The sequence below is a fragment of the Solanum lycopersicum genome, chromosome 4 (genome assembly GCF_036512215.1).
Source record: "Solanum lycopersicum chromosome 4, SLM_r2.1".
Taxonomy (NCBI): domain Eukaryota; kingdom Viridiplantae; phylum Streptophyta; class Magnoliopsida; order Solanales; family Solanaceae; genus Solanum; species Solanum lycopersicum.
The window spans coordinates 5,651,980-5,674,231 of record NC_090803.1 but is presented as its reverse complement, the minus strand read 5'-3'; the positions used below and the strand labels follow the sequence as shown (position 1 = coordinate 5,674,231).

Below are 22,252 nucleotides of genomic sequence, written 5' to 3'. Positions count from 1 at the left end.
TTTTCCTATTAAGTTCTAGTATTGTTAGTTCGTTCACTATGACTCATTAAATCCAATGTTTATTAAGATTTTTTAAAATTTAAATGGAGACTTATACATCAATAGAAATTATGATAACTCGATGAATTATTTTCAAATACATCTTATTATTATAGAGTACACAAAGATTTATTATCATCCTTAATTATTATAGTCATAAGTTTTTTTTAAAAAAGAGGTTATCAATTAATTTTCAAACAAGCATGAAAAAATTAATGATATTTTTAATCTTTTGAGTTGTTTTGTATCGAATTGATTATAACAATTTTGAATTTCCAAAACTAACGTTAATAATATTTCACTGATTGAAAACAAACCTCCACTTTCTTTCATTATAAAAAAACTCTTGTATAAGCTCCTAATAAATGAAAATAAACTTTTGTAAGCTATATTACAATTGATTTGAAAAGACTGAAATTAATTGTGTCACCAAACTTAGTAATTATTTACGTTAAATGAGGACCCCTCCAAAACGAAATTATTTACTTCATTTTGTCCCACTAAATTATCTATCGTGGTTTCAAAAAGTTGTCTTAATAAGTTATTTGTTATTCTTATTTTAAATGATCAGAACAAAAATAGTTATTTTATCTCAATTAACTTTTACTATCGTGGTTTCAAAAGTTGTCTTAATAAGTTATTTGTTATTCTTATTTTAAATGATCAGAACAAAAATAGTTATTTTATCTCAATTAACTTTTACTAGTAATTTCTCTTAAAAATACAATCTACAATAGAGTAAATATTTAATGAAAAATATTATATTTACATAAATAAGGGTAAAATAGACTCCCTCCCCTCCAATAAATAAATAAAAAAAAACTCCTAGTTAATATTTCCTCCATTTCAAATTATTTATGTGATTCTTTTTTATATGTGTTTTAAAAAATATTAATTAAAAGGTGTCTTTTAACTAATTTACCCTTTATTGATATTTAAATAATCGTAACACCATCTCATAATACAATTGAGGTGTTTGTATAGTCTCCAAAGCAATGTCTACAACGATGAAATGTGAAGAAAATAATTAATTTTGTTTTAAATTTTTAGATAATAAATCATTTAAAATAACTATTTTAAAAAGCACGATACATAACTTGTGATTAAAAAAATATCTTTTAAGAAACATATATAGAAAGAAAAAAAATAAATAATACGAAGGGAGCATGTTAGAGTAGGATAAAGTCGAATACAAAATTAATGTGGATTACAAATGGTATAGACAAAATTATCCCAAATTGAAATTCACGTGAAAATTCATTGAAGGGTCACATGAAGTGTCAAATCTACTCATTAAATGATATAATATATTATTACGTTTCATGGTAAATGACAAATGGGAAAAACATAATTAATAACACTATAGATCTTGAACACTGTTTTGTTTCTACAAAAGTTGTAAAAATGAAATAGAAATCAAATTTGTAAATTGTACAAATGTAAGAACAATTATTTGCTATTTAGGGTATGAAGTTAATGATCCAAATTTTGAATCTCATTACTAACAATTATTTGCTATTTAGGGTATAATTTTTTGAAAAAATATTTAGATATAATTATTTTATAAATTAAAATTTTCAACTGACACATGACTGATGAGTTGAAATGTCTCAATGTTACTATAATCATAGGCATGCATTAAAATTAAGCATAATACATAAATATTATTTTTAATCTAACTTCAACAAATAACTATGTTCTCTAACTTTGAATCTGTATAAGTAAACACTTAAATTTGTATAAGATTGAACAAGTAGAAATAAATGTCCTACATGGCATAATATACGTAGGACGCCACGTAGGACACCAAATTGTCATATAGGGTGTCATGTAGGACCAATGTGTTCATTTATTTAATTTTATACAAGTTTAAGTGTCTACTTATACACATCCAAAATTAAAGATCATAGTTATAAGCTGACGTCAAGTTAAAGGTCATATTTATGTATTATGCCTTTAATTTGATAAATAACTTTATTTTTTTTAAAAAAAAAAAGTAAAAGAAAGAAAAAGACAAGTTTCCCAATCTAAATCCAATCTAGCTTTGCATGTGAATCTATAAACAACGACCAGAAAAAGTTAAAAGTAACGGTTGTGTCCACTTACATCAAGCTACAATAATATAATATGATTATATAATAAGATAATTTTAATAAATTTTAAGGAGTTATTAAATAATAAAATTAATGTCTATCGAGTATTCACGAGACATTATGAGTAAAAATTAAACTCAGGAGTCGTTCTAGTAAATCAGTGGTCTAAAGTCAAATTCAAATGGAAGCTTTAAATTTGAATATATATTTTTATAAAATTTATTATAGTCAATAATTTTTTCTTCCTTGAGACATATTGTTCATAATTTGTCAAACTTCTATTACTTCTTAACTCTTTTATGTAGAAAATTATTTTCTACAAATAAAAATAATACTTGATACTTTTTTAAAAAAAAAGACTTATAACCTATTATTTTTTTTTTAAAAAAAAAGGCCTCTCAAATTTGGGGGCTTAAGGCGATTACTTTTTTTATAAAGTTATAGAGTCGACCCTGATTAAAATATTTAATTATCAATCAATAATACATCTAAATACATTCTGTTATACTTGATGCTAAATTTGAGTGTGTGTTTATATCGTCGATCAAATTAATTATTTTTATTATTATTTCTCAAAATATTCGGATCACCATAGGACTACTTCCTTTATGGCGCCTTTTATTAACTTCCTCAAAATAACCCCTCAATTCTCTCTGTTTTTTCCCTTTCATCTATTATTTTTCTCTTGCTGTATTTTTCTCTTTAACAACTTTTATCCTTTCTGGGTATTCGTTTTTTTTTTCTTTTTACCACTTTTTCCTTCATCTGTATGTATTTTTTATGATGACCCACTTCTTGTATTTTAATAAAGATTGATTCTTTTTAGGTTTCTTCAATTTCTTTTTTGGAATTTTCTAATTCTGTTATTATCTTCTTGTTGAGTGAAATTAAATTGTGTGTGAAATTTCTTGTCAAGAACTTGTTTTTGGTTCATGTCAAGAACCTGTTTGATAAAATTCCTGAGTGAAAACTTTTAGATTAGAAAGTATGGGTTTTGATGACAAAAACAAGCAGGGTGAAGAGGAATCAGCCCCTGTTTGTGAGGGAAAGAAAGGTGGAATTGCTGATTCTGATTCTGAGATTGAACATGAGGTTCATGGGAATAAAGTTAGCAGACAGATGAGTGAAAGTTCAATGTATACTACTGAGGATGAAGATGAAGATGAAAATACCAATAAGATTGAGTTGGGTCCTCAATGTACTCTCAAAGAACAATTTGAGAAAGATAAGGTAAGGTGTCTCTGAAAAAAATTGAATCTTTGTGTTCTCTTGATGGTTAATTGTCTGTTTTTTATGTGGTTTTGTTTGTATGATATGATTTGTATTTTCATTTTTTGGGGGAATTTAGGACGAGGAGAGGTTGTGAAGATGGAAGGAAGAGGTTTTTGGTGTTTAATTGTATGCTTTTCATATGTTATTTGTTTGTAAGATGTGATTTGTAGGTTCATTTTTTGGGTATTTAGGATGATTATAGTTTGAGAAGGTGGAAGGAACAGGTTCTTGATGCTTAATTTTATGTTTTTTTTTGGGTAAGTGTGATCTGTATGTTCATTTTTGGGAATTTAAGATGATTATAGTTTGAGAAGATGGAAGGAACAGGTTCTTGATGCTTAATTTTATGTTTTTTTTGGGTAAGTGTGATTTGTCTGTTCAGTTTTGGGAATTTAAGATGATTGAAGTTTGAGAAGATGGAAGGAACAGGTTCTTGGTGCTTAGTTGTATGCTTTTCATATTTTTTTTGTTTGTAAGATGTGACTTGTATGTTCATTTTTTGGGAATTTAGGATGATGAAAGTTTGAGAAGATGGAAGGAGCAGCTTCTTGGAAGTGTGGATATTAATGCTGTTGGAGGTAATTAACTTGTCTTTTTTGGTTTATGAATTTTCTTCATCAACTTTCATGGATTTATGTGCATTTAGAAATTTATGGCTTTTCTATCCTCATCATAAGGTAAGGGTAAGGCTGCGAACACACCACCTTCCCCAGACCCCACTCGTGGGATTTCGCTGGCTATCTTGTTGTTGTTGTAGAAATTTATGGCTTTTGTAGTTTTTTTTGCTCATTATCCCTGTTTAATCCTTCTTTATGGTATCAATGACTATTCCTCTTACAGAATGACAGGTTGAAAGAGCATATCAGGTTATATGAGATCTTCCTATTTTCAAAACATATTTTGTAGTTTGAATTTTGATTTCCTTGATTAAATCTTAGGAAGGTAACTTTTAACAGTGTTTCTCTTTTCCTACCTGCATTGATCTTTCTTTTGGTCCGTGGAGTGCATGATAAAATTGTTAACATTAAAATGTATGTCTTACATCAGAGTGTACTTGGAATATCCTAATAAGATACAAATCATATCCATAACCAAACTGGTGAGAGGATGCATATTCACTGTAGAATATTCGAGATCAGTGTAAGCTAACTAGAGCGACTGTTATTAGCAAAAATATATAGGAGAACTCAAATCTTGTGAAATTTGACATCTTTCAGATTTTGTGATCAAAAGCTTCACATTAAAATCTCCTTATGCATCATTTGCTAATTGTTAATTGTTGAATTGGAACAATGCTAGACTGTGAAAAGCATGGATGGATCTTGTTTCTACGTGCAATTTGTACAGAGTGGTTCTTGTTTCATTGGGATATGTTCAATTAGATGGATCAAACTGTACATTTGGTTGGATCTTAAGAAACATATTTGTTTTGGATAAAATTAATAGATTTGGTAACAAGATTGAAATTTGGTTACGTTTAGTGTTAATACTAGTTCCACAAGTCATGACACAAAATTCTAAGTTTTGCTCTGTAAATCATGGTAATTCAATTTGAAATTCATGTAAAATTATTCTTCTGAGCGGTGCTGTCATTTGCAAATGTCACAATTCAAGAAACTTCTCTTCTTGAATTTCCTGTTATTAGTTTATTCAATGCTCTCCATGTAGGGTTTGAGACTGGTAAATTTTTAGTGAACTTTCATGCAAGAAGCGTTTCTATATATCCTACGAAGCCATATATTTGATAGAAAATTCTGACTCTTGCCTCTGCTGCTTAAAATTGTAGAGTCACTCGATCCAGAAGTGAAGATCTTGAGCCTTGAAATTAAGTCCCCAGGTAGAGCTGATATTGTTCTCCCAATTCCAGAGGATGGAAAACCCAAAAGTCCATGGTTTGTCCTGAAAGAAGGGAGTAAATACCACCTGAAATTCACGTTTCAGGTCAACAATAATATAGTGACAGGTCTCAAATACACGAACACAGTTTGGAAAACTGGTATCAAAGGTACTATGAATGCCCCTTTCATCTCCATCTCTCTGTAAAATGTCAATGTGAGGCCTAACAATTTATTTATATTTTACTTTTTTTCGCAAACCTATCTAAGTGGACAGCATGAAAGAAATGATCGGGGCCTTTAGTCCTCAAACTGAGCCATATACACATGAGATGCCAGAAGAGACTACCCCGTCTGGCATTTTCGCAAGAGGATCTTACTCGGCTAGGACAAAGGTGATTATGGTTCTCATTTCATGCTTCTCTGATAGTGGTGTGTTGTTTCATGCACTTTGATTGTCGTATTACTTTTTGAGCGGAGGGTTTATCGGAAACAACCACTCTACCTCTGAGGTAGGGGTAAGGTTAGGTACGCTGTACCCTCTTCATACCTCACTTTGTGGGACTTCTTTTCGTATGTTGTTGTAGCATATTCTCATCTACCATCCAACTGAGTACGTCCTGTATACCCCAGAAATTAATTTTTTAAGCTCCCACGCTTATCATGTATTAAATTTTGTGAACAGTCTTTTCTCCAGTATGATAGATTGACAGTAATGTTGCAGTTCATTACACATGGTCCTTATCTTTGCCTTATAGTAACGGGACCATTTGAGCTTCTTCGTCTGTTGTTTTCTACTACTCTTTAAGTAAGTGTAGGACCAACAACCCCATACCCAATGTAACCCCACAAGTGGGGTTTGGGAGGGTAGTGTGTACGTAGACCTTACTCCTTACCTTGAGAAGGTAGAGAGGTTGTTTCCATAGAACCTTAGCTCAAATAAAAGTTTAAGTAATCGTAGGACCAGTTTATGAAAATGCCAAATGAAGCAGAGTCATGGATGGTCATGGTTTCGAAAGCATCATTTTTATTTAGGCATTCACCTGAAGCTGAAGTTTGTGACATTCTAGACACGTCTTTCATCTTACACGCTATTATGTGTATCAACTGATCATTGTCATTTTCTTTTGTCTTGCTTTGTAGTTCCTTGATGATGATAACAAGTGCTATTTGGAGATCAACTACACATTTGATATTAAGAAAGAATGGCAGGCAATATGAAGCAAAATTTGTTGTTGCTCGAATCGTTTCCCCGGGACCTTCATGTGTTTTTTAGTTCTTCATTTTTTGTCAGTTTTTTTCAAAATAGGAAAAGGGAAGGGTGGAAATGATTAGTTTGTTTTTCTTTTGGTGAGTGTCATTCAAATAAAGCTGAGCTTTGTCTATGAATGATTTAGATTAACCAAGATTTCTTTTTTTTCTTCTTTCTTTTATGTGCTTTAGGTTCCTTTTGAATGTCTAGAAATCAAGAAGAGATTGTTTCTAAGGAAATAGAAAAACTTTCATTCACAATTATCATAAGTTTATTGCATTCTTTTACTTTACTTTCAACCAAAGATTTCCAATTTTAGGATCTTTGGCTGCTTTTCTCTTTATCTTTTGCTGGTTCAACCAATCCAACTTTCATCTTTCCTTTTCTTTTTCCATAACTGAATTGACATGATGGTTCATCATTTCTGAGTTATATGCCTACAAAAGATTGACACTTCATGTGCTAGATTATTCCGAGTTTGAGCTGTGAAAATATAGAATCTTGCAAAAATGCAGAATCCTTGTGTTCGGTTCTTTTCTGGATTTCATACCTAATGGGAGTTTAGTACGCCGAGATGCCCTTTGTTTTATCTTACCTTAGTAAAAGAAGAAGAGATGTTTCCATTATTTTGACACATTTGTTGCCTAAAAATCAATTGAGAAAACAAAAAAAAAAATGGATAAGAAATTTTGAGGTTGATTTTTTGGTACCAACTACTCAGATCAAAACCACTAAAGATATAATTGCTCAGAATGGCAATAAAAGTTATTTGTCCATCTGTCCCTTTTTTACTAGATAAGAAAATAAACTTGGCCAAACATACATATCATGACAAGTCTGACCTTTCTCCAACTCAAACATTTAAAAAAATAAAAAAATCTTATTAGTTGATTATTTGAAATTTTTGGTGATTTTTTAATTTCAATTCTCAATTTGTATTTTTTATTTTCCAATTTTAAATGGAAAAAAAATCATGATAAGAATTACATTTATTGTCTCATTTTAATTATCGATTTAGCTCTTTCATGCTCTTTAAAGAAAAATATAAGATATAATTAATCAAGTTTTCTTTATAGTTGGAAATAGTTGTAACTTTTAGTCTTGAAGTGGGTTTTGAGATAATTATGTTAAACTAAAGTGACCATTAAAATGGAAAAAAAAGAGTATAAGTGAATGAATGAAATAATATACTCCCTCCGTTTCATTTTATATGTCATTTTTTAAATTTTTAAAAGTCAAACAAATTTATTTTTGATCTTATATTTTTTATAGATCTTTTAAACATTTTGAGTTATCAATTATTGTGACTCAATACTTTTTACGTAGTTTACATATATATAAATATCATTTCAAAAAAATTGAAAAAAAATTTATGTGCAAATTTCCGATCAAACTTAAACTATTTGACTCTCAAAACATAAAAGGTGTCTTATAAATTGATATAAACGTTTTAAGACTTTTTATTGGTGAAATTTTAAAAGTTACTTTTTCAAATTTCATATGTTCAATCAACAAGTGTCACATAAATTACATTTAGGGTGTGTTTGGTATGGAGGAAAACATTTTTTGAAAAATATTTTTCTATTTTCTCATGTTTGGTTGGGTCAAATTTTTTGGAAAATGTTTTTTCAAATCAACTCATTTTCCTCAAATTTAAGAAAATAATTTCCCCCCAAAACACAAGAAAAACATTTTTCAAAACTATCTTCTAACTAACCCCCTAACCACCACATCCTACTAGCCTCCAACCCACCACATCCTACTAGCCCCCAACCCACCCACCCCTACCAGTCCCCCACCCACCCTACTAGCCCCCTACCCCTAATAAAAATTTAAATTTATTTTTTAAAAAATATTTTCAACTTCAAAATTTCAGTTTTTACCCCTAATTTCGACCCCCCAACCCATTTCAAAAAAAATAATTTTAAACTTATCTTTTAAAAATATTTTCAACTTAAAAGATTCATTTTTTTTCATCCTAACTTTCGACCCTCCCCAACAACCCCCCCCCCCTCTCCCCCACTCCCCAATCCAAAAAAAAAATAAAAAAAATTGTAAGTTTGTTTCTGAAAAGATATTTTAAACTTTGAATTTCATTTTTTTTCACTCCACCAAAAAAAATATATATATATTTTTTTTAAAAAAATCAACTTTAAATTTTAATTTTTTTACCCCTGCCCTCTGACCCCCCCACACCCACACCCACCACGAAAAAATTTATAAGTTTGTTTTTTTTAAAAAAAAGATTCAACTTCAAAAATTATTTTCTACTCTAATAAAAAATAAAAGATATTTCTCAAAAATATTTTTCAGAATAATTTTTTGAAAAATATTTTCTACTTATCAACTAACGTAAGAAAATAAGTCAAATATCTATTTGTTTTCCAAGAAAACATGTTACTTCGTACCAAACACACCCTTAGTCCGTTAAAGTATTGAAGGGAAAAGTATAGAGTAGAGCAACAAGGAGATGAGGCACTATTGAGCAAACCAAGACACAGCCAACTTTTAACTGCAATATACATTAAATTGAACTTAAATGCTCATAAAGACCAAGACCAGAGAGTGATAAATTGTAAGTTAAAATCTGTGCCAAAATATAAATTTTGTCTAACAAGTAGGGAAAAAATTTAAATGCATTTGATATTTATATCAAATAGATTCAAACTTATAATAATTAACAATTGATAAACACATGTCATATATATTTGATTTGACGTAAACATCTGACGTGGGACTCTTCAACCCCCTACCCCCGTATTCATTGGAATTCTCACATTTATTTACGAGATACTTATTTCGGATGAGTCAACTGAGTTATGTATCATGAACTTTGAATTGTGCACCAGGTCAAAGACTATACATTTAACACATAGGATAACAAAAGTTGAGATAAGTCTACTATGATACCAATAGTGTTAAACAAATACTCAACATTGACTACCCTCTATAAATACATCTCTTCCCTCTAGTCACCCTCACATAACAAATCACAAAAAGGGTGTCTATAAGCAAAGACATTTGTATACAAGAGACGAATGGGAAAGGGAAAGAGGCTAACAAAGACGCTACTCTTTGAGTGTTTGATAATTCTAATAATAGTGTGTGACATGATCATTTTGCCTAGTTTTGGTTGTCCTACAGATGGTAATGGATGCAGAAACTGCATAGTAAATCACATAAAAATCGACTGTCCAAAATGCGCGCCTATTATGCGCTGCATGGCCAAGTGCTTGTGGTGTGGAACGTCGCGTTCAAAATGCATAAAGAAGTGTGATTGCAAAGGTACTTACCCGAGGCTTTCGGATTGCAAGAATTGTTTGTCACAATGCAAATGTAGCTGCAGCTCTGTGTAAAACATGTCTAATTTTTGCATATGTAAGTTCTCAGTTGTATCAAGCCATGTAGAGAAATCAAGCTAAGGGAAAAGAAATGGTTGTTTAGAGGGGCTAGTTTATCATGTTATATTCACTTTGAAAGAAACATCAACTGCTATGTAGAGAAGTGTTCCAACAATAAGATCTTATTTTTACTTCATTGAAATGAACTGCATATGCTTTTGTTTGAGTACTATCATATGTATAACTGTTACATAGGTGAATTCAGGATTTAGCTTGAATTTTCTCATATTTTGCCTTTTGTAGCTTATATAGACTTTTAATATAACTTGGTAGGATTCACTAGCTGCTAGACATAGAAAGGCATCGAACTTTTGGGCATTGCTTGGGCCGAGCTAGGCTACTAAGTGAGTTAGAAGCACCCTCACTGCACACTTTCTATATATCTATCTCCATCCAATCAAACATGTTCCTGCCATAGAGAATCGGGCTCGACAAAAACAAGATAGGACCAAACTCTTTGCTTTCTTCCTACGGCGATGCTTTTTTTTTTTTCAAATTTCCCATCCAGTGTAGGGTACCCGCATTGAAGCCCAGAGTGATTCGGATTCTTATTGGGTATAGTTCATATAAGGGGAAACACTAACTATCATGATTTTTTGCTTAACAGGGCTCGAATTCGAGATCTCTGATCAAGGGTCGAGGATCCAATCCATCCACCACAACTTTGGTGGTACTAGATGGGTTCATCAACCTTAGTCTTGAAACTTAACAAGTTCATTTTCTTCATACATTCATCTTTCTTTTTTCTTATCAGATCAGTGTTAGTATTTTCAGCAAATTTTACAATAGAAAAATGTTCTGAAGACATATTAACCATAAAAAGTTATGTCTATCTTGTGGTCTACATCATGGAGACTTTAAAAAGTTTCCTAGTGCAGGAAAGAATTTTAGATCAAAGTTTCATTTAACATATAGAAAGAAAACGCTGCCGTAGGTTATTAGCAATGTTGCTCAAACTCTTCAGAAAATGTCGATTGATGTGTGTTATTGTGCATTTTTGGAGAATCAAAGACAGATGCGGTAGTATTTTGGAGAGTTTGAGCAACATAGGTTATAAGCATAGAGAGAAGGCAACAAGGCAAGAGAAGTCATATACAATCAGATCAACAATTCAGATACATGTATAGATATTGATATAGATATACGTATTAACATATTAAGATCATTGATCGCGGAGAAACCTTTGTAGGCATCGAAATCCCAAATGCTCAGCACAAAACGCCTCTAGTTCATCGCCGCCACCTCTCTCTTTGCATACATCCATTTCCATCCTCTCTACAACATCATCCCAATCCATTAGAAATCCATCCCAGTTTTGTATTTTAGTGTCAGAAACAGCATCTAGTATCTCTTGCAGCCCTACAATCCGGCGACTCAGATCTCGTCTCAGCTCCCTGACTGATGGATCAATTCCTGGAACTGAGTCTAATCTCAGTAGCAAATTCATCAGTGCCTCGTTCATCCTGATTTTCTCTCGTTCACTGGACCTTACAGCGTCAACTGTGTCCTGTTTATCAACAAGTGACATGTTACAAATGTGACTAGTGGGATCTGAGGAGGGTAGGATGTACGTAGACCTTACCCTACCTTTGTGGGATAAAGAGCTTATTTCTAATACACCTTCGTTTCAAAAGAAACGAAAACAAAAAACTAGCAAGATACAATGCAAACAACCATGATCAAATTTCGTTCACAAATCATGAAGGATGCGAGGTTTTGGCGGTATCTGACCATAATAACATACTCGGTGTAATTTCACAAGTGGAGGACATAAGCAGACCTTACCCCTACCCATTAGGAGACATCCTTGTCTCAAAAAAATTGAAAACAAAGCAGGATCGAAAAGAAATAACAGCAACATTTCATCAATTTGCAGCTACAGTTACCAGCTTAAAAGTTCTAGATCCGTCTCTTTATTTCAGAGTATATGAACTGAAATTGTTCGAAACACATATTTATTCATAGTTCTCATTTATTTTTACTGCATCTACAAATTCAAAAATCCGAAAATTAGAGAGAGCAGTAGTAAAGTGATAGAATTGAATAATCAATCAGTCAATACCTGTCGTTGGATAAGACGCTGTAAATAATTGGCTTCAGAATTGACGGCTGAGATCTTCTTTACAAGGTTTCGAACTACGTGAGATCTGTAAGCTGACTGTATCTTAACAGCAGCCTTTCCGATCGGAGCCGACGGGTTCCGAAGTTCATTATTTTCCGGCGGGGACTGAATTGGAATTTGGATGATCTTCGGGGTAGATTGGTCATTTGCCTCAAAATAAGTAACTGTGGAAGCACCAGCACCAACACCAACGCTGACGTCGACATCGACAGAAGAGTAATAGCTAGTTCTGCGAGAAGTTTTCATAGCTTTTAGTACAATAGTTCAATATTTACTTATTTGAAAGAAAATTCAAAATTCACTACTAATTCCGAAAAGTGGAAAGAAGAGGGGATGAATATTGAAGAACTATATTTATTAGTGTTGATATCATACTTTTTGGCGGGTATTGCGCATAGGGGCCGTTTGGGGACCCCTCTTTTTTCTTTTCTCTTTTTAATTTTACTTTTAACGGTCTTGTTTTCTGGCTTTTCCATACGTTGGTAGGGGCATGTGGCTGTCGGTTGTTTTTTTTATATCAATTTTATCGTAATTTATAAATCAAACAGTAGTTTTAAAACATGATACTTTTTATGTTTCATGTTATGTGGCACTTTTTGTATTTCAAAATTGAAAGAAGCTTAAATTGATTCATAGATCTTTTTAACATTTTGAATTATCAATTATTGAAACATATAGTATTCTTTACGTTATTTACAAATGTATAAGTTTCATTTCAAAAATTCCATATGTAAATGTCCGGTCAAAATTAAATTGTTTGTCTCTCGAAAAACAAAAAGTGTAACGTAAAATGAAATAGAGAAAGTATTACTCATACAGAATTTAATAACGGTATAACTCACCTACAAACCAGCTACCAAACGAGTGAACAAACCCTTTAGAATTGTGCTTTTTATGAAGGAAAATGCTTTTACCGATTTTTTCTTCTAAAAATAAGTGATTTTTTAACTTATTTTCTGGCGGAGGAGAAAATATAGACAAGGACTTGGACCTTTGTACCGACCCAAGCCTGATTAGTAACTTGACCCCGACCTTTGAGATCAACCCCTGGTCTAACCTTGATATCGAATCAGTATTCAGAACTTATTGATTTGATTAATTCAAATTTGTGTTACACGAGATCTAATTATTGTTAGATTGTTCTTTACGATAAAATTTTTCATTCTCAAGTCTGTCCATTATTTTTAACATTTTGTTTGCCCAATTCTAGAAGAAATACTTATGCATACATAATACATGTATCAAATTAGTAAGGAATGAGTACATGATGTGTGTAATTTTTACGTATATATGAACACTGCAAGAGCAGTTTGCTTCTGTAAATTTATAAACCTACTAATAGTTTGCTAAATGAAAATGGCAATAGTCTCAGTAGCTTTCTATATGGAACCACTTTCCTTGATAATGAGTAGTTTCATCTTTTAAAAATCGAGCCAGATTCAAAATTTGAAGTTTATGATTTCTTCAGTGACGTCAAGTTAATACTACACACTAATAAATCAGTTTCAATATCAAATATTCATAGATATTTAGTAGACTTCTTAATATTAACTAGAACAAAAGCTATTGAGTTCACGTGAACCTGTAACCAATTGTTGTTGACCTAAATGTTGGAAGGAGAAAAAAATAATATAACAGACAATAAGAACATACTGCCAGGAGCCAAGACATATTTCCACAATCGAATGGTTTTATTGAACGAATTGGTGATACTGCATACATATAGTTTGCGTTACATGTTACAAGTACAACAATTTCATGCATGAGTTTGCTTGTATTCTCCTAATTTTATTTCGATGAGATTGAAGAGGACTGGATTGAGCTAATAAATTCATGTTCTCAGTATGGTGATGGAAGAATTTTACCTGAGCATTTTCCGAAACCAACTGTATAGCCATTTCCCTGCAAACAAAAACGAATCAAGTCCTCATCCATTTTCAATGCACCAGCAACAATGTGAACAACAAAGGCAAGAATTATATAAGAAATGAAACTTTAAACGTAGGATAAAGGAGTTAGCTCGTTTAACGTTTTCATTTTGTATAAACAAGCAATTTGTTATATTCATGAATCGCTCATCTGTAGGTCAATCGACTCTTTTTTAGTATGTTTTTTCTTTATTGTCTTAGTTATCGCTGTCCCATGTTTGCATCGTTAGCTTCTACATGGTACCTGGTAATTTCGATCCCAACAATTAGGTGATAGACATAAAAAAGCTCTTCCTAATTGTATCAAACAAAAAAAAATCTGTATATCAAACCTTGCAACACCCTGTGAATATGACTTCGTCTCCATCTTCAATGAAGGTACGAGTTACTCCACCTAAAGATAGAGGTTTTGTTCCGTTCCACGTTAATTCAAGAAGGCTTCCGTAAGTTCCTGGTTCCTGGACGGAATATGAAGCATTACTTCAGAATACCAACAAAAGAAGTATCTTCCGAGACTCGACTTAAGAAGACACGAATATGAAAATTGGAAGAATACTTCAAAGATAGTTGGCCATGAAATCTTACAGGTCCACTCATAGTTCCGGATCCAAGAAGATCACCGGGCCTTAGGTTGCAACCGTTAACAGTATGGTGAGCAAGTTGTTGCGAAATTGTCCAATATCTATACCACCAAGATAGAAAGTAACTCAATAACATGACTACTTCGGACTCTATGATCACGAGAATGACAGTGGTGGAGACAGAATTCTTAATTACAAGTGCTTGAAGTTGCTTTTCGTGACAGCATAGGAGTGTTCTTGTCCAGCAGGTTTAATCAAAACCTTTAAGCAGAAGGAAATCATCAAATCCACATAAAGGAATCATATAGCACTATTAGATACTCATGCAGCCAACAACATTTAGCAGAAAATCTAGAATACCTCCAACTCTATGTCGTAGTTTCTGGATTCCTTCTCCGCGAGATATGGTAAGGGAGGAGGATTCTGCAATATAAAGTGTCTTAGTATTTAATGGCGTATTTCCTGCGGTGACTAAAGTAATAAAGCTACCTGCTTTGGACCATCACAAACAAAAGGTTCCAGAGCATCTAAAGTCACAATCCAAGGCGATATAGTTGTGCCTGATACAACATTTGTTACAGTACAATTAGTGGGAAGAAATTTTTATCTTTTGTAAATAATGCGAGCAATGAAAGTAGCAAGCACAGAATTACTTACCGAAGCTCTTCCCAAGAAAGGGACCGAGAGGTACACATTCCCATCCCTGGATATCTCTAGCTGCAGAGCTCAGCTTCTAATTAGTATGTCATCAGTATTTAAAGTCGATGAAGTAGAAACGAAACAAAATGTGTCTTGCACATACCGCTCCAATCATTCATCAAGACGAGGCCAAATATATGATCTGCAGCTTCATTAACATCTATAGGCTTTCCGAGTTTATTTCCAGGCCCAACTACAGCAGCCTTCAACCACAAATCAGAAAATTATTGAAAGGTAGTCTAAACTAGTGTTATTGTAACAGTCATGAGGACTCTTACCATTTCTAGCTCAAAGTCCATTTTACGAGATGGTCCAAAATATGGTGGTGAATTCCCTTTGGGACGATCCTGTCCTCTACATAAAAATATGACTAGGGTAAATATGAGAAGAAATCCAACTAACATCTGTCTGAGATTCTCTCGATCTTGATCGGAGAATATGTCTCACCTTGGTCTTATAATGTCAGTGCCCGATACAGCAATAGATGAGGCACGTCCATGGTATGCGATAGGAAGACAAAACCTGACAGTAAGTTAATAATCACATTGAGTAAAGAACATATAAAGGAAGAATAGAGTGCTTTATAAATTGGGATAACGAATTCTGGCTTAATTATTTGAGTCTCGTACCAGTTTGGTTTGATTGGGTTCTCAGAGCCACGAAACATAAGCCCACAATTCGTGGCATGATTTATGTTTGAATAGAAGTCAGTGTAGTCTCCAACGGCAACAGGAAGAAGCATTTCCGCATTGTCCTACAAAATTACATATCAGCCAAACCAACACGAACAGAGCCCTCTATTGCACATTGATGAATTTGAAAATGTCCTACCATAGGCTGAAGAGCTTTTTGCCTCAGAAATGCATCGTCACGCAATATTGGTTCAGTATCTATACAAAGAATAAATCGTAAACATAACTTTCTTCTGGCAGAGAATATATTGAACTTCAGACAGATGCAAAAAGTAACTAAAGAAAGTGCAGACCAGACAATAGCTTTTGTAATGTAGCACGAGCTTCCTTCCATGCAGGACGTCCCAGTTCCAGGAACTTGTTGAGATTAGACTGCACCATCGATGAGAAAAATCAATACCAACTCTGGCTTCCAATCCAAAACTCAATGAAACAAAACGGAAGACACGTAAAAGAAAGCAAGATTTAGTCTCGTATCACATGAGATCGCCAAAATGAATAGTACTTCGAAGTCTTAAGTTTCGACTACCAACAATATCAATCTACAACACTAAAATGGTTAGCAATTGTGTTCTCTCGTAGAGTATATAACAAGAAAGACAGGTGATTTATATTTTTCAGAAATGTTTTTTTTTTTCTATAAATAAACAAGAAGTGAAGTTGCTACCGGAAGAGATTGATGATAAGTTCCATTTGGCTAACTTTGCATCAACATTTTCACATTTTCATCTAACTGCTTGTAAGTTGGCTCTGACACCCCGACTAGCTCATATATCAAATTCTGATTCCCAAATGTGTGACCTGATTTGTATTTCACAAATTTTATGATTCTTATTCACATTCTTCGAAAATTTAAATTTTATGACTAGTCGTTTGTCTTTGGTTAAACAATTTGAAATACACCTCTGCCCAATATTAGAGCAGCAATTTGTGCTTCGCTAAGGTTTCAAAGGTGCTTCATTTTTAGTTGTTTATTTTAAGTACTTATTCTTCCTACGTTTACTTATTAAATAACTGTGTAAATAACTACGTAAAGTAATATTTACTCCGTCTCAATTTGTCTGTCTTACTTTCTTTTTAGTTTATTTTAAAAATTTATATATTTTTATTTTTTCACAACTGTTTAATTTCAACTTTCAACGTTGCAGATTTAAAAACCACTTTCAACATGACACATTTGAGACTACTTTCAACGCGACAGTTTAAAAAATATAAAATTAAAAATATTTTGATACGTTCAACATATTTTAATTAGTTTAAGACCTGATGATTTAAAGATGTTTTCCAGTTTCTTAAGTTACGTCTCAAGTCAAAATCAGAAAAGCAAATTAAAAATAAAAAGAGAAATTACATATAGTATTAGTACTCAAATTCAGAAATCTAAAACATTGAGTGATTGTTAAACTGGAAGAAGTGAGGAAATTTGAGAAACCTGATTGAAACAATCAGAATTTTCGAGAAGAGGACCGTCAAATAGATCGGCGGAAGCAATAACGGAGAGATCCAAAACGTAATCACCAATGGCGACACCAATTCTAGGTTCAAAATCCGGCGCAGGCCGGAAAACGCCGTACGGAAGGTTCTCGATCGGAAATTGGGAATCCGATTGAACTTCGACGAACGATTTCATTCCCATACTTACCGGAAAACAGCACCGGCCAAAATTGAAAACAGAGTAGAAGGAACAATAATGGAGGTTAGAATTTTTATTGTGTAACTAAACATAAACAATAGCAATAACTGAAGAAGATTACGTAATTTATTGAAATACGCCATGAATTAATAAAATGAAAATCACAGTACTGCTAGTTTGAGAAATGTGAAGCATGTGACTAATTCAGTTAAATTATTGCTACCCTGAACTATAGTGTGTATACTATTTGTCGTTGCATGAATAATATGAGCGGAATCAGAAATTTCAGTAACGAATTTAAAAACGAAGCGTGAATAGAGTGGGACTCGATAACACGCAAAAATTTTTCTAAAATTCGAATAAAAACATGAATAGATCGTAATTCTGGTATTTAAATAGTTGTGTAATGTGAACATTATGACTATGACAAGACCCACGAGAGATTAAGGTGGCTCAAGTCAAAGTCATGATCGAATATGATGCTTGTTTATTAGACTTATTTAAAAAATGAAGTTATAATTTCGCTATCGACTATTATTTTTTTGAGATCAATGAGCACTTGATTCTGAATGAGGCAAGTGCTATGAGGGGATAGTTGGTTAATGTCAACAACTTATTCTAATAAGAATCGTGATCGAACATGACATTTGTTAGGTGAATTTAGTTAAAAAAATATAGTTTCATCTTAGCTTTAATATCATTATAATTTTTGAAATGATGGTGAATTTTTTATTCTAACATATATATTTGAACAAAAAATATCTAATAAAAATATTTTATTACATGTTTTAGTGTTTGATTAGAATAAAATATAATACCCTAAAAAAATTCAATTATATTTGATGTGTACAATATAGATCTAATAAATTCTTTAATTCTGTTGTAAAGAAAGCTCAGAATATAAGATGAAAAAGACAAGAAGTATAAGATAGAGGAGATAATTTTCTTATTCAAGTATATCATACAATGGTGAATGATATCTCTATTTATAGTATTGAGATATCATAGTCAAAGGTCACCTTGAAATTTTACATAGTTATCATCAAGGTTCATATCACCTTGATATCTTATCACATTGGAAACACTAATCATGAATCCAATTAATTGTTGGATAACTCTAATGGATCATCCACATATACAATGGATTTACAACACTCCCCCTTGGATATACATAGATTATGTGCCTCGTTAAAACCTTACTAGGAAAAACCCAGTGGGAAAAAGCCTAGTGAAGGAAAAAGAGTACACATATCTCATAATACGCTTTGAATGTTGCCTCGTTAAAAACCTTACCAGGAAAACCCAACTTGGGACAAAACCATAGTTAAGGAAAAGAGTACAACGCGTATTTCGCTCCCCCTGATGAAAAATTTACTTGATATCTCGGAGACGGCGCATTCCAATCTTGTATCTCAATTTCTCAAACGTTGATGTTGGTAATGCCTTAGTGAATAAATCAGCAAGATTATCACTTGAACGAATTTGTTGAACTTCTATCTCACCATTTTGTTGAAAATCATGCGTGAAAAAGAACTTTGGTGAGATATGCTTTGTCCGGTCTCCTTTGATGTATCCTCCTTTCAATTGAGCTATACATGCAGCATTATCTTCGTACATTGTGGTTGGTATATTCTTTTTCAAAGAAAAATCACACATTTCCTGAATATGATGGGTTATTGATCTCAACCGGACGCACTCTTGACTTGCTTCATGGATGGCTATTATTTCTGCATGATTTGAAGAAGTGGCTACCAACGTTTGCTTCATTGATCGCCAAGATATTGCCGTGTCTCCACATGTAAACAAATAACCTGTTTGTGATCGGCTTTATGTGGATCTGATAAATACCCTGCATCTGCGTAACCAATCAGTTCTGATTTGGATTCATTGGAATAGAATAAACCCATGTCCATGGTCCCTCGAAGATATCGAAGTATGTGTTTAACACCATTCCAATGTCTTTTTGTTGGGGAGGAACTGAATCTTGCCAGTAGACTTACTGCAAAACAGATATCTGGTCGAGTATTGTTAGCAAGGTACATTAGTGCCCCGATCGCACTAAGATAAGGAGTTTCATCACCAAGAAGCTCTTCATCATTCTCTTGAGGTCGAAATGGATCTGTATTGATGTCAAACGATCTTACCACCATTGGAGTACTCAATGGATGTGAGTTATCCATGTAAAAACGCTTTAGTATCTTTTCTGTGTACGTTGATTGATGAACAAGTATTCCATTTGACAAATTCTCAATCTGTAGGCCAAGACAAAATTTTGTCTTGCCGAGATCTTTCATTTCAAATTCTTTTTTTAGACACTCAACAGCTTCTAAAAGCTCTTTATGAGTGCCAATGATGTTCAAATCATCAACATACACAGCTATTATTACAAATTCAGACCCCGACCGTTTAATGAAAATGCAGGGACAAATCGGGTCGTTTTTGTACCCTTTCTTTAACAAATATTCACTCAGATGATTGTACCACATCCTTCCTGATTGTTTCAATCCATACAGAGATTTCTAAAGTTTTATTGAACAAGTTTCTCTTGAATCTTTGTATGCTTCAGGCACTTTGAATGCTTCAGAAATTTTCATGAAAATGTTGTGGTCCAATGAGCCATATAGATAGGCTGTGACAACGTCCATTAGACGCATTTCAAGTTTTTCATGAACAGCCAGATTTATGAGATATCTGAAGGTGATTGCATCTACCACTGGAGAATATGTCTCCATATAATCAATGCCAGGTCATTGAGAAAAACCTTGAGCAACGAGTCGGGCCTTATATCTCATGACTTCACCTTTCTCATTTCTTTTTCGTACAAGAACCCATTTGTACCCCACTGGCTTGATACCTTCAGGTGTTCGGATTATCGGTCCAAAAACTTCACGTTTTTCTAGTGAAGCCAATTCAGCTTGAATTGCATCCTTCCATTTTGGTCAATCATTTCTCTGTTTACATTCGTGAACGGATTTTGGCTCAAAATCTTCATTTTGTTGCATTATTTCAATAGCAACATTATAGGCAAATATGTTGTCAATCACAACATTATTTCGGTTCCACAACTTTATCGTCGAGACATAATTCATTGAAATTTCATTATTTTCAGAAGTTCGAACCTCCTCCTCATCATGTGTTATGACTTGGGTCTCATCTTGAGAAATTTCTTTCAACCCATGATCATCTTGATCATTTATTCCTTTTCTCTTTCGAGGATTTTTATCCTTGGAACCAATTGGTCTACCACGCTTCAAATGTGGTCTAGACTCATTTGCCTTAACAATTTGTCCCGTCGGGATATCAACTCGAACTAGAGCATTAACAGCTGGAATATGCGATTTAGTAATCCTTGGAAGATTAGTAAATGCATCTGGTAGCTGATTTGCAATATTCTGCAAATAAATTATTCTTTGAACTTCTTGCTCACATTGGTTTGTTCGAGGATCCAGATGAGATAGAGATGATGAATTTCAATCTATCTCTTTTCCCAATGACTTATGTTCTCCCCCTAATGTTGGGTATACTGATTCATCAAAATGACAATTAGCAAATCTTGCCTTAAATAAATCTCCAGTCATAGGCTCCAAATATTTTATGATTGAAGGAGATTCATACCCAACATATATCAACAACCTTCTTTGGGGCCCCATCTTTGTGCGTTGTGGTAGAGCAATTGGGACATACACCGCACATCCAAAAACTCTAAGATGGGAAATGTTTGGTTCTTGACCAAAAGTCAATTGTAATGGGGAGAATTCATGATAATTGGTCGGCCTTATGCGCACAAGTGTTGCTGCATGCCAAATAGCATGCCCCCACATAGACACAGATAACTTTGTTCTCATTAGTAATGGTCTAGCTATTAATTGCAGACGTTTAATCAATGATTCTACTAGACCGTTTTGAGTGTGAACATGAGCAACTGGATGTTCAACTGTTATACCAGTACACATACAATAATCATTAAATGCTTGAGATGTAAACTCACCAGCATTATCTAGACGGATTGTCTTTATTGTATAGTCTGGAAATTGTGCTTTCAATCTTATTATTTGAGCCAACAATCTCACAAAAGCCATGTTGCGAGTTGATAATAAACACATATGTGACCATCTTGTAGAAGCATCTATCAAGACCATATAATATTTAAAGGGTCCACATGCAGGTTGAATTGGTCCACATATATCACCCTGTATACGTTCCAGAAACGCAGGGGATTCAATTCCAACCTTAACTGTTGATGGTTTAATGATCAACTTTCCTTGAGAACAAGCAGCACAAGAGAATTCCTTTGATTGAAGAATATTTGGGCTCTTTAAGGTGTGCCCACGTGAATTCTCAATGATTTTGCGCATCATATTAAATTCGGGATGGCCCAACCGGTCATGTCAAATGATAAAATCATTAAAATTAGTAAACCTTTTGTTTACTACGGCATGTGATTCAACTGTACTTATACTTGTATAGAACAACCCAGAAGAAAATGCAGGTAATTTTTCATGCACAATTTTCTTCTCTACATTAATTGTAGTAATGTAAAGGTATTCAACCTTTCCTTCATTAGCCGTCTCAACATGATAGCCATTTTGGCGAATAACTTTGAAACTTAATAAGTTTCTTTGAGACTTACTACAATATAATGCATTATCAATGCTTAATATTGTCCCTCCGGGTAGTAATAAGGTCGCTCTTCCAGAGCCCTCAA

General features: G+C 33.1%; 4 protein-coding genes across 4 annotated transcripts; 2 read left to right on the top strand and 2 right to left on the bottom strand.

The window, feature by feature from the left end:
- Positions 1 to 2,654: 2,654 nt before the first annotated feature.
- LOC101261404 (rho GDP-dissociation inhibitor 1) lies at positions 2,655 to 6,754 on the top strand. The gene is made up of 5 exons (XM_004236619.5): positions 2,655 to 3,362; positions 3,916 to 3,982; positions 5,191 to 5,409; positions 5,510 to 5,634; positions 6,383 to 6,754. The coding sequence occupies exons 1-5, from the start codon at positions 3,120 to 3,122 to the stop codon at positions 6,458 to 6,460; spliced, it is 732 nt and encodes a 243-aa protein (XP_004236667.1). The 5' UTR covers positions 2,655 to 3,119; the 3' UTR covers positions 6,461 to 6,754.
- Positions 6,755 to 9,421: 2,667 nt separating this feature from the next.
- Positions 9,422 to 10,034, top strand: LOC112941332 (uncharacterized). Its single transcript, XM_026030617.2, has one exon. It carries the CDS (start codon positions 9,530 to 9,532, stop codon positions 9,845 to 9,847), a length of 318 nt encoding a protein of 105 aa, XP_025886402.1. The 5' UTR covers positions 9,422 to 9,529; the 3' UTR covers positions 9,848 to 10,034.
- Positions 10,035 to 10,928: 894 nt separating this feature from the next.
- On the bottom strand, positions 10,929 to 12,505 carry LOC109119998 (BAG family molecular chaperone regulator 5, mitochondrial). The gene is made up of 3 exons (XM_019213312.3): positions 12,390 to 12,505; positions 11,955 to 12,243; positions 10,929 to 11,399 (listed from the first exon to the last, which is right to left on the bottom strand). Exons 1-3 carry the CDS (start codon positions 12,488 to 12,490, stop codon positions 11,055 to 11,057), a joined length of 735 nt encoding a protein of 244 aa, XP_019068857.2. The 5' UTR covers positions 12,491 to 12,505; the 3' UTR covers positions 10,929 to 11,054.
- Positions 12,506 to 13,686: 1,181 nt separating this feature from the next.
- On the bottom strand, positions 13,687 to 17,683 carry LOC101261704 (fumarylacetoacetase). Its single transcript, XM_019213311.3, has 14 exons — positions 17,347 to 17,683; positions 16,208 to 16,286; positions 16,054 to 16,112; positions 15,852 to 15,976; positions 15,670 to 15,744; positions 15,501 to 15,576; positions 15,326 to 15,425; positions 15,181 to 15,240; positions 15,013 to 15,083; positions 14,884 to 14,946; positions 14,720 to 14,784; positions 14,528 to 14,624; positions 14,275 to 14,400; positions 13,687 to 13,916 (listed from the first exon to the last, which is right to left on the bottom strand). The coding sequence occupies exons 1-14, from the start codon at positions 17,548 to 17,550 to the stop codon at positions 13,854 to 13,856; spliced, it is 1,263 nt and encodes a 420-aa protein (XP_019068856.1). The 5' UTR covers positions 17,551 to 17,683; the 3' UTR covers positions 13,687 to 13,853.
- Between the last annotated feature and the right edge of the window lie 4,569 nt (positions 17,684 to 22,252).

Bases quoted from the DNA above. Each gene is read 5' to 3' on its own strand.
- LOC101261704 (XM_019213311.3), bottom strand. From the start codon at position 17,550: ATGGGAATGAAATCGTTCGTCGAAGTTCAATCGGATTCCCAATTTCCG. The intron at 15,241-15,325 runs GTATGTGCAAGA...TGAGCTCTGCAG, and splicing joins CTTGATGAATGATTGGAGCG to CTAGAGATATCCAGGGATGG. The intron at 14,947-15,012 runs GTAGCTTTATTA...TTTATATTGCAG, and splicing joins TTTGTGATGGTCCAAAGCAG to AATCCTCCTCCCTTACCATA.
- LOC112941332 (XM_026030617.2), top strand. From the start codon at position 9,530: ATGGGAAAGGGAAAGAGGCTAACAAAGACGCTACTCTTTGAGTGTTTG.
- LOC109119998 (XM_019213312.3), bottom strand. From the start codon at position 12,490: ATGGAAAAGCCAGAAAACAAGACCGTTAAAAGTAAAATTAAAAAGAGA. The intron at 12,244-12,389 runs GTATGATATCAA...AACTTCTCGCAG, and splicing joins TGCGCAATACCCGCCAAAAA to AACTAGCTATTACTCTTCTG. The intron at 11,400-11,954 runs GTATTGACTGAT...GTTGATAAACAG, and splicing joins AGCGTCTTATCCAACGACAG to GACACAGTTGACGCTGTAAG.
- LOC101261404 (XM_004236619.5), top strand. From the start codon at position 3,120: ATGGGTTTTGATGACAAAAACAAGCAGGGTGAAGAGGAATCAGCCCCT. The intron at 3,363-3,915 runs GTAAGGTGTCTC...TTGGGAATTTAG, and splicing joins AACAATTTGAGAAAGATAAG to GATGATGAAAGTTTGAGAAG. The intron at 3,983-5,190 runs GTAATTAACTTG...TTAAAATTGTAG, and splicing joins GGATATTAATGCTGTTGGAG to AGTCACTCGATCCAGAAGTG.